The 14,655-nt window shown below is 40.3% G+C and overlaps 1 protein-coding gene across 4 annotated transcripts in view; it reads left to right on the top strand.

The window, feature by feature from the left end:
- LOC309631946 (uncharacterized protein) overlaps nucleotides 1-14,655 on the top strand; it is a 122,812-nt gene that overhangs the window by 35,340 nt on the left and 72,817 nt on the right. For 2 of the 4 annotated variants that reach the window (XR_014246656.1, XR_014246658.1), the window contains 4 exons: nucleotides 5,165-5,256; nucleotides 5,840-6,883; nucleotides 10,783-10,847; nucleotides 11,169-11,384. Coding sequence is in view for 1 of the 4 variants with exons in the window: in XM_082398877.1 (XP_082255003.1) it covers nucleotides 5,983-6,022; nucleotides 6,751-6,883; nucleotides 10,783-10,847; nucleotides 11,169-11,296 (366 nt within the window). In the remaining 3 variants the exon portion in view is untranslated. Of the gene's footprint in view, nucleotides 1-126; nucleotides 342-435; nucleotides 4,475-5,164; nucleotides 5,257-5,839; nucleotides 6,884-10,782; nucleotides 10,848-11,168; nucleotides 11,385-14,655 lie in introns of all 4 variants that reach the window. The other 2 variants (XM_082398877.1, XR_014246657.1) reach the window with 2 other exon arrangements.

Raw genomic sequence — 14,655 nt, 5'->3', positions numbered from 1 at the left:
CATCCATTTCAAAGTGTTTCCCCTCCCTCAGCTTAGAACTGATTTTGGGTTTGAGGATTTACCAGTGGGAAAAACTATGTGGTCTGTTCTTTCACTCTCCTTGCTCTCTGCTTTCTCCTCCCCCAGCTTGTCCTGGCAAGGGCACCTGGAGCCACTCCTAATAAACTCCTGGAATATCTCCTCAAAGTTTGGGAAAAAATGATGCCTACAGTAAATGAGGTGGAGATGATGGAAATTCCTCGTCAGAGGAAGGGATCAAAGGCTCAGAAAGGCAGGCCTGTTAGAACTGACTTATTTGTGCAACACCAAAGAATCACCAGATGACTATGTTTCTCAGGAAGGTGAGTGAACTCTCTTTTCACTAAAGTAAGAAGTGATGCTTCATGAGGGAGACACTAGAACCTTAACAAACTCAGTGTTTTCTGTCCTCTGTAGGCCATGGTTGTAGGCCAAGTAGGAAATACTGCTGGGAAAACTGGGCTCCCTGATGTCAAGGGGGATGATAGAATTCTGGAGTAGAAGAAGCAAGTTGAGAGCATATAATTGTCAGAGCGAAGGTAGGATTGGTGGAATTAATTTGCTGTGTTAATTGCTACAATAAGTCTAAAGGAAGACAGGTTGGTGTGATTATCCTAATGGATAACAAGGTCAGAGTGACGACCAAGGGGCCTTGAACCACAGGAATCTGTGCCAAAGACTAACAAACCATGGTATCCTAGGAACAAGCTATAAAGGCAGGCAATTGCTTGATTTATATATCCAAGAAAGATCTTGAGTCAGTCAGCACCACAATGGAAAATCATGGTCTCTTGTCTAGTTTCAAGAGTTGAGGCAATTTTCAGACTCAGAATCCATTGATTGAAGAGCCATGTCCCCTCGAAGAAAGTCCCTGAAACACCATAGCAAGTAGTTATCATAGCTATGAACAATCCTTCCTCAAAAGGGCCTGCAGACATTTACCAGATTAACTACACACTGGGGAAAGTGAATATTCAGGTATTTTGAAGGCTGAGGATAAGTCAACATGAATACCAAGCAACCCAAAATAGCATCAGCCTCCTTATTAGAGTGGGGATGATTAGAGGACAATTGATAAATGGAGTCCTACCCCAAGTCAGGGGGCTGTGGAATATTTAGCAACTGGAAGAACCCTCACATTGGTTCTCTGTGGAGTGAATCTTTATGGCAGGAAAGGCTAAGTGGAAACCCCTAAAAGTCCTCTCCTGATCTAAAAGATAGTAAATTGAAAGGACATCCTGCAGTGATTCATGTCACCCTCAACCACTTAAAGGATGCAGGAGTGATGCTCTCCATAGTACCCCATTCAGTTCACCAGTTTGATCATCACTTAAAGTATATAGATCATGGGTGATAATGATGGACCTTGATTGCCTGGACATTCTGGTCACTGGTCCACTATATTGATGACACCATGCCAGTTGGACCCGGTAACAGAAAGTGGCAAGAGCTTTGAATACCTAATTAAGAAATGTGCACCTCAGGTGATAGGAAATAAACCCTACAAAGATTCAGGAACCTGAAAGATCTGTGGAACTTTTAGAGGTAAAATGGTCTAGACCAGTGGTTGGCAAACTATGGCCTGTGGGCCAAATCTGTTTATTTGGTATGGTCCACAAGCTAAGAACGGTTTTATATTTTTAAATGGTTTTTAAAAATCAAAAGAAGAATATTTTGTGATGTGAAAAATATTTGAAATTAAGGGTTAGTATATGTAAATGAAGTTCTGTTGTAACACAGTCACACTCATTCACTTATGTATTATCTATGGATACATTTGAGTTTCAACAGCAGAGTTGAAAAGTTGCAACAGAGACCATATGTGGAACTCTCATCACTTCATGCTTATCACTCAATGAGTCATAACTCACTCAAAACAGTGTTACAAATGCTAAGCATTTTGTTATACCATTTTATTTTATTTTATTTTGTTCTATATTATGTTACCAGGACATATCCTTCATGTCTAAACAAGAAAAGTGGACTTCAAATGTTGCACTTTTAAATCACTGGTAGAGGGTGGTTTGTTTGTTATTGAATTATATTTATTAGGCAATGACACTATAACTGTGCTAAAATAACAGAAGATATGTCAACATTTCCAGGTTAAGCACTCATCACAATATCCCAAACTCACAGGAAAGCAACAGTCAGAAAAATTAGGAAATTTAAAATGGAATACCTCATTATAGCAGAATTTCTTCACAAGAATTAAAAATGTAAATGAGGCTGCAAACAAAGTGAGTTTCTGAGTGGCTCACTTGTTAGCAAGCAAGGAAAGCCATTTACCAATGGCAAGTTAATTAAATTGTGTTTGATCATAGAAGCTGAATAAATGTGTCCGGAGAAAATAAACCTGTTTAAGATGATCAGCCTTTTGATATGAACAGTTGTTCGGAGTTGAGGACCTTGGTAGCAACATCAATAGTTAGTTTTTAAAAAAAAATGTTAATGGTTCTGAGTATTCTTCCTTGTATCTTCATGAATTGACAAGATGGTACTGATGCTGGTCAGCTGTTGTATACTTGGACGTGTCAATGCCAAGTTCGAAGTGACTGAAGAACTGGCTTCTATGAATAGTCTGTGTTGAGCTACAAGCAAGAATATTTTCAAAGAAGTTGAGAAAATTTCGAATTTAGTACAACCTGCTAAGATGTATACAACTCCTGGTGATAAAAATTGGTGTGGAGCAGGAAAAGGCTTAGTTGGACAAACTTACAAAGCTTGTGGAAAAGAAGGATATTAAAGATTGTGATTATTCTTTGTGTGATTCATCAGCAGATACTTCAAAGGCAATATTTGAATCTATCATGAGTTATTGAACCAATACTGTAAAAAAAAATTAACTTTATTCACTCTTGTGGACTTACACAACTTCAGTTCTATTAATTTTTGTCAGCAATAGAAACTGAATATCCTGACTTGCTCAACTAAACAGCAGTTTGATAGCTTAGCAATGGTAAAGTTTAATTGTGGTTTTTTTTTTCAGCTTGAAATTTTTCTGAACAAGAAAAACTACCCTCATCCACTATTTAACCCTGAATGACTCTGGGAATTTTTTGCTAATTTTTAGGTGGGAAGTGGTATTAAGAATTCTTATCTTTTAGAGATATATACTGATATATTTCCAGATGAGAGGATATGATGTTTCAGATTTGCTTTACAGTCTATTTTTTATGTTTATTTATATTTAAAATTTATTTTCTTTATTTTTTTGGCTGCATCAGGTCTTAGTTGGAGTACACGGGGTCTTCGTTGTGGCGCACAGGCATCTCTCTAGTTGTGGTGTGTGGGTTTTCTCTCTCTAGTTGTGGCACGTGGGCTCCAGAGTGCATGGGGTTCGTAGTTTGCAGCACACGAGCTCTCTCATTGAGGCGCACGAGCTCAGTAGTTGTGGCGCGCGGGCTTAGTTGCCCCGCGGTATGTGGGATCTTAGTTCCTCGACCAGGGATCAAACCCGCATCCCCTGCATTGGAAGGTGGATTCTTTACTACTGGACCACCAGGGAAGTCCCTCGGGTTTGCTTTAAAATAATCAGGGTGAGGAATGGAAAGCAAGGGGGTACAGATGAAATCATATTGGCCATAAAATGATAACTAAAGTTCAGTGATCTGTACATTACATTCAGTATACTATTTTCTATAATTTTGTATATGTTTGAAACTTTCCATGATAGAAAGTTAGAAAAAATAAACAATATCCATGATCGTATCTGACAAAGAGAGAAGTCATCTGATAGATAGGTTGGCCTGTAAAGATGTCTCAAGAATCAAGAGGCAACCAGAGTAGTCATCAAAGTGTTCACGGTAGCAGTCACCCTTCAGGCAACTAGGAATCTGGAGAGCCACTGCAAACTTTGGCTATTGAGCTAATGAGCCACAGGGAAATTAAATCAGAGGGTCAGCAAGAATGAGTCAAGCAGATGATTTGGGGCGAGCTCTCAGCAGAAATGTAGAATCCACTACGTAAGGAATTAAAATTCTCTAGAAATCCTCTACCCTTCAGGGAATAGAGAAGGGAATCCTTCTGGTTCGGCCAACGACCCAACTGACTGAGAACAGTATGGTCAAGAGCAGAGCCACCCAGGAAGCAGAGGTACAGGAATTCCAAACTTCCCAGAAGTATGGGAAAGTAGAGTAATTAACTTCCAAAAACTTTTACAAACTCAGAAAGGAGGAAAGAGGTGATGGAGTTTGAAGGGTACAGAAACTTGCCTGAGATCAAAGGAAGTCAAATGGCCTAAAGCCAGGGCCCTTCTTTCATAGGCCACACATTCCTTTAAGAATTATTACTGTTTTTTAATGAGAGAAAGTAAACAAGTATTCACAAGCATAGAATTTTGCATTTGATTTCAGGGCCTCCCCAAAGCCTGGGATCCATGACCACTATGCTAAGAACTCCTGGATGAAAATCTTCCTTACAGAAAGTTCACAGTGGAAAATAAATGGCAGGGAAGGTAAAAAGGGCAATTCTGAGTGTGGTTTGCCCATTTCAGGCAATGAGCGCGTAGCAACATCGTGGATGGATGCTTTCTCGCCCTAGGAGGATATACATGAAACTGTAAAGTACCACGTAAGGGGAGACTTTCCCAATGGCCATGTGTTGGAGCAGTCACTGAAAGGCTGAAAGCAGCTACTTAACTTGAGAAAGCCAAGTATTTGAAATTAGCTCAGCCAGATCCCAGTTGTCATCTCCACTCCACCCCCTGCAATCACCATTAGTGATTTTTCAACATTCAAACCAATTCAACCAACATTTTGTAGACAATGTGTTGGGAAGTGTGGGAGATGAAAAATATTATTGAAACATGGACTCTAACACAGGGACGTTCATCTCCAAGTGGAGAATGTGAATGTTGCTTGCGACAACCTGGCCCTGGATTCTTTGACCTGAAGAAGACTTTATTGTCTTTCTTCAGGACATTTTTAGAAGCACACAACCACAGCTACTCCTTTGGTATTGATACTTAATACTCCTCTGTCATCAAGATTTCAAACTCTGAAATTCTGTTAGGCCACAAACTCTTATTTTTCTGTCTTTCTCATACCTACTTATTTTTTCTTTACCCTCATCATGAACTCCAGACCCCTTGAATGCTCATACCCGAGTATTCAGCTCTGTCTTGGTTTCACTTGCCTCTTCCTAGCTTGGATACCGTGGACATCTGAAGTGACCAAGGACCACCAGGTGGCAGCAGAGTCTCAACTAAACTGTCCACCAACTTGGGCACCAAGTCAGGTATGGTAATTGTTATTTATAATGGGAGCCTCAAGTTTGAAGGGGAAGTGGAATTAAACAAAGGATAGAGCGTACAGGGAGATCAGCCAGCAGGGGACAAAAAGATCTTGATCCTCATATAAGTATAAACCAGAGAAGTGGCTAGACCCAAGCAATGGGGGAGACGGCAGGGTTCTCCCAGGTTCATTGTCTGTAACCATTTCATACCTATACACGTGGGTAGTCTCCTCCTGCTTTGAAACATCCCTTGCCCAACTGCTCTGCAGCTCTTTCTAGTTAAGGGTTAGTTACTTAATGTCAACAAGCCTCCTGGAATCCTTTGCTCTTAACTGCCTTGCCAATCCCCAGTGCTAGATGGAATCGACCCTCTTGTCTCTCTCCTTCCAGGCGGCCAGGTGCTCCTGTAGAAAATTACAAAAGTCTACACATTGGATCAACTCTAAATCCATAATATGTAACCTCAGTGGTAACCTCAAGGCTGCTTAAGTTTCCTCTTTTCATCCTTAGTTAATTCCTTGGGGCATTGCTCATAGAAGCAATTCTAAGCCTTCTCCACTCCCTGAAGTCCCTTTCTGCATTTCAGCTCCTCGACCACAGCAGGTGACCTCACATCCTCCTTTGTCTGGAAGACTGGGACCATCCATCCAGTCCTCCTCTGCAGGCCCTCTCCGCTGTAGACAGAGCACAAGACCTACAGAGTCCTCCATGGTACATTTCTTGAGCTGAATGGGAAAGACATCAGAAATTTCATCCTTTTCAAGGCAAAGTAAGAAAACAGATAGCCTACATCTCATCTCAGAATCAACTTACTACTCTGAATGATATGTTACTCTCTTAGTCAGCTCGGGCTGACAAAATAACACAGCCTGGGTGGCTTAATCAATAGACATTTATCCTCACGGTTCTGGAGGCCAGGAAGTCCAAGGTCAAGGTGCCAGCCAATTCGGTTGCTGGTGAACATCTTCTTCCTGGTTTGCAGACAGCCACCTTCTCCTTATGTTCTTATGTGGTTTTTCCTTGGGTGCATACAGAGCGAGAAAGAGGTCTCTCTCTCTCCTCTTCTTATAAGGCCACCAATCCCATCATGAGGGCTTCACCTTCATGATCTAATCTAACTCCTATGGCCTCATCTACAAATACCATCACATTGGGGATTAGGGTCTCGGCATATGAATTTGGGGGACACAAATATTTAGTCCAGAACAGTTACAAATGTTGATGGCTGGAGTGTTTCCTAACTTAGTACTGGGGTGGCAGCTCTTACAAATCTCATCTGCAAAGACAGTGCTTTCAAACTTTTCATTGAAAAATTCACAAACTAACATAAAATCTATTCTGTCCAATTTTAATTGACCTTGTTCTTCCTGTGCAATGATTTCTGATTCATTTATTCAGTCATTCAATTAGTGAATACTTAACTGACTTGAGCCAAGACTCCTAACTACTACGTACTGCCAAGTACAGACATGTGATGATGAAGCACATTTGTGGCAGATAAAGAATATTTGACAAGAAGAATCATTCATCCAGAATTTGTCAGACTCCCCCTTCAGCACTATGGAAAGAGAATCAAATCACTGGCCCACAGGCATAGGCCAGTGTGCTCAGCTGGGTGCTTAGTCAAGAGGTAAGTGCCTCAGGCTAAAGTTTTTTATAATCTTAATAACTATAAAGTTATTATAATTGCTCCCGATATTCAAGTAGTTTTCAAAGGCTTTCTATCTAATGAAAAGATAATGTGTGACTAGCAGATACATGTATGTTCTAGACTGCATGATGGGTACCTCTCTCAGAGCAGTCACTTAGAATCCTGCCCCATTTATCTGTTTGTTATGAACTAGATTATTATGGATTATCCCAACTCAGATCACTCCTGAGTAAACTAACAAAGATGAACTTTTAAATATGCAACACTGTAGACTAGACCTTGGCTTCAAAATGACCTCACCATTGCGCTGGCTGGCATCCTCGAAGGTTCAGCTTGATCCTTCTTGTCTCTTAAAGCTATCAGTACTAAATTAAAGACACGTCCAATTTAAACTGTATTAATTGAATTTAATTAATTAATTTACTCTTTTGATTTAATATTAAAAACTTATGAGATAATTGTATTAATAAATTAAATTATTAAAATGAATTCATTAGTTTAATTTCTTTTTTATTTTTTGAATTTTTGAATTTTATTTTATTTATTTTTTTATACAGCAGGTTCTTATTAGTTATCCATTAGTTATCCATTAGTTATCTTATTAGTTATTAGTTTTATACGTATTAGTGTATATATATCAATCCTAATCTCCCAGTTCATCCCACCACCACCACCCCCCCACCACTTCCCCCCTTGGTGTCCATACGTTTGTTCTCTATATCTGTGTCTCAATTTCTGCCCTGCAAACCAGTTCATCTGTACCATTTTTCTAGGTTCCACATATATGCATTAATATACGATATTTGTTTTTCTCTTTCTGACTTACTTCACTCTGTATGACAGTCTCTAGATCTATCCACATCTCTACAAATGACCCAATTTCATTCCTTTTTATGGCTGAGTAATATTCCATTGTATATATGTACCACATCTTCTTTATCCATTCATCTGTATCAATTAATTGGTGATATTTACCCAAAACAACTGGGTATAACATAGGACTATAACAGCTATATCAAATATTTGTAGGGCTTTCACAGCATTACCAAGTCCAAATTCATACTGCTCGCTGCATGACAGGCCAATAAATTGAGAGACAAATGGCTGGAGCAAGGAAATAGCGACTTTATTCAGAAAGCCAGTAGACTGAGAAGATGGTGGACTAGTGTCCCAAAGAACTGTCTTGCCCAGGTTTGGATGCTAGTTTCTTTTATAGAACAAAGAGGGGGAGGTGAAGAGGTAAAGTAAAAAAAGGCAATAAGTTGTTGCAAATATTTCCTGGTTCTAGCCAGACTCCAGAGGGGTTATGTTAATTTCTTCTTTCCTCAGCCATTCACAGGTGGGCCTGGTCAGGATGTTTCCCGTGAGCTAAACAAAGGTATTTTAGCTTAATGCTCATTGCATGGGAGGCAGGATTCCCAGAGATAGGCCATTATGTATATTTTAGGCTATAGGCAACATCCCTTTAGTGATTAACTTGTAGCAAAAGCAATAGAATACAAAGGTTAAAATAAAAGAAACAGATCCAATATGGAGTCAGATTTGTTCTTCCTTATTACACAAGGATCAGGATGCTGTGTGGTCACAGCATACAGAATTGAGATCTATAGGTGGAAGATATAGGAAGGCACATTTTACCTCAGCGTAAGAAAGACCTCTCTCAACACAAGATTTTTCTGAATACTAGTTGGCAGAAGTGAATTCCCAGCCACTAGAGAAGGCTGGGCATTAGCCAGACTGTGATGTTTGAAGACCTGGAAGACCTTCAGTGCCTCTAAGGCCCCACCAGCATTGATAGCCTGTGAGTCTAGCCTGGCTGGTGCCAGGTGAATCTCTTAAATCAGCCCTATCATTTCTGCCACAGCCCAAAGTGCACAGCTGCACTTTAGCCTTGGGGCTCCCTCAGCTGCTGGCTCTGACCTACCTCATACACAGAAGCAGGGCATAACTCCAGAGAGACAAACCTATTTGTTCAGCAGAGCTTGTAGAGGATACAGCTGTGAATGTGCCACTTATCCACTGGTAGATTTGCAAGCAGAAGAAGAGCAAAGAGTGTTTCGCTCACCATCCAATTCTACGAATATTAACCCACTGCAGTGGCTGACCAACAGTGCATCCCTTACTTCAGACAGAAGAGACTAAGGCGATAACAGGGTGAAGAACTCTGTGCTCCAGAGAGAGGAAATGAAGATGGTAACAGGATGCCCTGTGCTTCTGACGAGCAGGCCCCTTAGATAGTTAGATGTATATCTCAGGAAGAACTTTAATGAATCCGGCTTCTTGCATTTTCCCATACATAGTAAAGCACTAAAATCATTGACTTGAGTTACCTGTTCTTTATGACTAGCAGCAATCTTTTACCAAGATGCATACTTGACTGTGCATATTCCCCAGCGACCGCCCCCCCAAAAAAAATCATATATGAACTAGCCTTCCCCCCTACCTCTTCAGAGTACTTTCTCAGAGCTACCAAGAGGCCATAGTCTCCTGGGCTATAGTCCTCAGTAAGAACATGAATATAACTTAACTGACAACCCTCACATTGTGCAGTTTTCTTTCAGTTCACAGATTCATAGTGGATGATGTTACACGGTTGATAGTTAGGATGAAGCAAATATTTAAATCCTTGTCTGGGTGCTTGGCTTCCAGCTTATAGGTAGAAATGAAATAAGTTATGGAACATTAGCACACAACAGTTACAGCAGTATTTTCTGCTTTTGAATATCACCTGTTGGTTTAGAAATAAACCAAGCAAATCTGAAAGAAGCTGCACATTTGAAGTTCTGAAATCAGAGAAGAAAGAAGTAGAGGGATATATTTCCCTGAGATCATTCTTTTTCCTCTGAAATCTCAAGCAGAAATAAAAGAATTAGTTCAGGAGTTCAAGGGCCCTTAGGACTAGCTGGTTTCAAATTTTTGCCAGGAAGTGGGAAGTGTGGGGTCCAGGAAGAGCTACATCATCTGAGAGGCAGGCAGAAGAGAGGGAGCTTTATTTTGGCACATGTACAATTATTAATACTTTCGGAAGAGTTGTAGGTTCTAACTTCAATCTACTAACCTGTTTCTGGACTTATAAGAAAATACTTGGTATTTGATTTACTCTGAAGAATATATTTGGGTGATGTGTGTGTTGCTTTATTACAATAACTAACATCAGGAAAAAGAGGTTGTGAAAAGAAAGAATGAGCTGGGGCTTGTGGATAATTTGATTTTCAGAGGCCTGCTGCCTCTGACTCCGCTGCCCTTGGCTTGCTGGGAGAGAGAGTGACAGCCTTGGATCAGAAGGCCAAAGCCCCAGATCCAAAGACAGGGTGAGGAGGATGCAAAGTCATGGTGTGGGGAACTTGGCCAACCATGTAACAATTGATAAGATTGTATTGATATTTGGACATGGTAGTGCAAAGTGCAGAGAAACAATACACATAGAAGGCAGTGGGGCTGCTCAAAAAGTGGAACCTCATGACCTTGTTTCTGGTCATGTCTAGAGCCTAAGGTCACCAAGACAATAAAAAAAAGCAGGGTGATTTTTTTTAAAAACAGAAACTAAAAAGTAGTCCTATGTATTTATTGCATGCTGAATTCTAGGAGAAATATGTAAAAAAAAATCAGTAAATATTAATTCCTTTTAAAATTTAAAAAAACTATTTAAAACCCTGCTTATTGCTATATAAAGGAGTGGCCTGGGACCTTGACAAAACCCTTGGCATTTCTGTGTACTTTGAAAAACATTAATTACATTCTTAATATGCTGTAGAAAGGAATACTCTATTTTTCCATCCCTTTGAGCTTCAGCTTTGCCATTTTGATACATGACCACTGATTTTGTCGAACAGCTCTCCTGATGAGATTGTTTGATGTTTCCTCATGTTTATATTCAGGTTATACAACTTTGGCAGGGATATCAGAGATGTGATTCTAGCTTCTTCTCATCGCATCCTAGCAGGTGATACATAATTTCAATTTGTCCTATTACTGATAATGTTAAACTGGTCACTTGATTAAGGTGGGGTGGTAGGCAGAATTTTAGGATGGCCCTATGACCTTGGCCCGTGGTGTTGCTGCCATGATTTTGCTTAGTTATATGGCAAAAGGAAGATTATCTGGGTGGGCCTAGTCTAATCACATCAGCCCTTAAAAAGCCGAGTTTTCTCTGGCAAAAGGGGAAGTCAGAGAAATGCAAAGTGTGACAGGGATTCAACTCCAGGGAGGTCTACCTTGTTGAGTTGGAGAAAACCCATGGCAAATAACTGTGATTGGCCTCCAGGATCTGAGAGCAGCCCCCAGCTGACAGCCACAGGGAAATGGGGACCTCAGTCCTACAGCTACAAGGAACAGAACTCTGCCAACAACCTGAATGAGTTGGAAGGAAAATTCTTCCCCAAAGCCTCCTGATGAAATTCCAGCCTGGCCAACACCTTGATTTCAGTCTTGGGAGACCCTGAGCGCAGAACCCAGTTGGATCTGACAGAGCTGTGAGATCGTAAGTGGATGTTGTTTCAAGCCATTTGTGATGATTTGTTACACAGCAGTAGAAAACTAATACCAGAGGTATCTGCCACCTTTCTCTGCCGTAAACTAACTCTTTCCCCTTAGTAACTGTTTTAGACAGCTTGGGCTGCTATAACAAGTTACCATGGGCTAGAGGCGGCTTAAACAACAGGAATGTATTTCTCATAGTTCTGGAGGCTGCAAAGTCCAAGATCAAGGTGCCAGCAGATCTGGCACTTTCTGATTTGCAGATGGCCATCTTCTCATTGTATCTTCATATGGCAGAGAGCAGAGAGAGAGAGAAAGAGAGAGAGAGAGATAGAGAGAGAGGGAGGGAGATCTCCTGTGTCTTCTTATAAGGGCACTAATCCCATTCATGAGAGTTCTACCCTCATGACCTAATCCCCTCCCAAAAATCATACCTCCTAATACCGTCACATTAGGAGTTAGAATTTCAACATATGAATTCCATAACAAACATTTAATCTATAACAGTAATTAATACAATTTATGATTAGTTGTAGAGTCCTTCATAGAATCACTTCAGCGTAGATAGGTAGGTAGGCACCATGGGTTGTAACAATTAAGAGACCTGGTTTCAGTTTTGTCATCTGAAACATCAGAATAAAAATAAAATAAAAATAAACAGACAAAAATTCCTGCTCTCATAGAGCTTACATTTTATTAGGTAGAAACAGAACAAGCAAGCAAGCAAACAACAAATAAATAAAATACATAATATGTTAGGTAAATAAATGCTATGGAAAAAAGGAAAACAGAGAGGAGAAAGAGGGAGCACCAGAGAAGATGGATTAATTTTAAATAGGGTGGGGAAAGAAGGGCTTCCTGAGAAGATGATGAATGAGCGAAGACCTGAAGACTATGAGGCAGAGAATCACTCACACTATCTGAGGGTAGATAAAGCATCCCAGGCATTGAGAATAACCAGGGCAAAGGCCCTAGGCCACAAACACAGTGGTAACCTCAAACCACCTATCGTGCATAACTTTTAAACAATGGTCAAAGTCTTCTCCTTGGTCTTTCCATCTCTCCCTAACTGACGTGGGGCCTGACCATTTTGAACCAACAAAAGTGGTCAAACGCAGCACTTCCCTGGAGTTGCTGGGAAAACATTTACCCTACTGACAACAAATGAGAAAAAAACAAACTGGATAGAATTTTAAATACAATGTAATCAAATTCCACCGTGTAGTACACTCAGGGTGTTTGTTTACTAAAGTTGAAAGACCAACTGAATGAAAATAACTTCAAGTAAAAATGTTTCTTTGATTTGACTTTCCCCATAGGTGTGTGAAATAACTGATTGAGTTGGATCCTTGTTATTTTCTTTTAATGCTTAAAAAATGTTTAATGTTTACATCTCTGATTGTAAACATGAATTTCCTATTTTAGAAAATATGAAAATTATGTAAGAGAATAACAAACATGAAATTCACTGGTTACCACATAGAAAAAAAAACCTGCTTACATATTTATTTTGCTAGATAGATTTTTCTTTTATTTTAAGCTTTATTGATTTGATAGTATAGATAGCTTGTTATAATTTGCATTTTTGGTTACTAGTATGAATAACTTTTCATGTTGTTTATTGGCCAATTTTCATTCACCAACTTTTCTTTTGACATCTTAGATTTTTCTTACTGATTTGAATAAGCTTTTTTGATTGTAAGAAAATTACTCATCTGTTTTCTGTCACATTAATGGCAAATGTTTTTTTCCAAGATTCTTTACAGCCTATTATTTTTGCATGGTTTTTACGTTTAGTTTTATGTTTCACTCTTATACTCATGTGTACTCAATATTAAAGCAAAAAAAAATGCTTATTTCTAACAATGTTCACTGATGAGGGTCCTTTCAAATTTTACTGGAAATTATTTTCTACAGGAGCCTCTCTCTAATCTGTACCCCTTTTACCTCTATAGTGTATAGCAAAATCTCACCGTAATGCAATAAGTAGGGTACAAAATTCTAGTCATGTAAAATGCAATTATTGAAAGTTAATGAATGACTAAAGCAGGCCTGAGAGTTTGGGCATTATGGGGTCTTATTGAGAAAGTCAAATCCCTCCAGGTCCCAGTTGGAGTTTGGCACCATCTGGCTGGCATTTACCAGATCTGACTTATTCTTTTAAAATCTTCATATCCTCAAGATGGCAGAGTCCCCGTGATCAGATCAGAGATACAGCTGTGCTCAGACCTGACAGGACCTCACCGGCTGCTCCCCCAGCCCATCCTTGGTCATTCATCTCAGCTCTGAGGTCAGCTCCCTGGCCTGAGAGATGGCAAGGTGCTGGGAAGGGGGAAAAGCCCACAGAAAACACAGGGACAGCATGAGAGGCCTGGTGAGGGAATCTCTCCCGTCCCCTCCTTCACTGAGAAAACCAGGACCAACCAGCTGGAATCTTACCTGAAAGTTCTCAGCGATGCGTGCTGGCATCACAGACTTGGGAATTACGACCACGTTCCTCCTGATATGGAACCGGATCAGAACCCGTGCAGAAGGGGACGTGGTGTTTCCACTTATCTACAAGGACTGCTCCCTCTGCATTTTCAGAAAAATAAAACATCTCTGCCACTCACTGTATCTTTAGTACAGCAGCTAGTGTTGACTGAGCGCTTTATAACTACCAGACGCTTGCCAGTCCTCTGCCAGCTATCTCCCTTAATCCTCACAACAACCCCATAATCTTCCTTTTTTAAAAATAAAGAAAGTGGCTTGGGACAGTGTTTGGGGTCATGAGGCTGATAAGTAGTGGAGCTGGGATCTGAACCCAAATCTTTCGGCTGCGTAGCCATGCTCTTCTTCCTGGACAACAGGACTCAACAGAAGCCGTTAGATGCCATCCTTGTTTCAGTGATAACCATGGGATTTCCTGGAGTTCCAAACAAACAGCCTTTCAAGGAAGGGCCTTAATGGGCTTCCTGTCCTGTTTTTTTCACCTTCAAGGAGTTAAATGAAGACAACACAAGGAATAAAACACAAGACTGATCTGCTGGACGGAAAAGAAACTATGTACCTTGTACCTGGGCTGTGGATTTTTTGTGCTTTGCAGCAATCTCCTTAATCTTGGGATCCTCCAGTAGGGAAGAGTCCTAGATTAAGGACCCTTGGCCCTAGAGGGAGAAAGATGGCTGGTGTGAATAATCACCATGGCTACCATATGTAGATGAATATTACTCCAGCGATGGTCCCAAGGCTGATCATCAGTCTTCTCCATGTGGGAGACAAGGCAGCAGGATTTG

The sequence above is a fragment of the Balaenoptera borealis genome (genome assembly GCF_965194805.1).
Source record: "Balaenoptera borealis genome assembly, chromosome: 7".
In the NCBI taxonomy this organism is placed as follows: Eukaryota; Metazoa; Chordata; class Mammalia; order Artiodactyla; family Balaenopteridae; genus Balaenoptera; species Balaenoptera borealis.
This window is presented reverse-complemented; position numbering and strand designations above follow the sequence as displayed.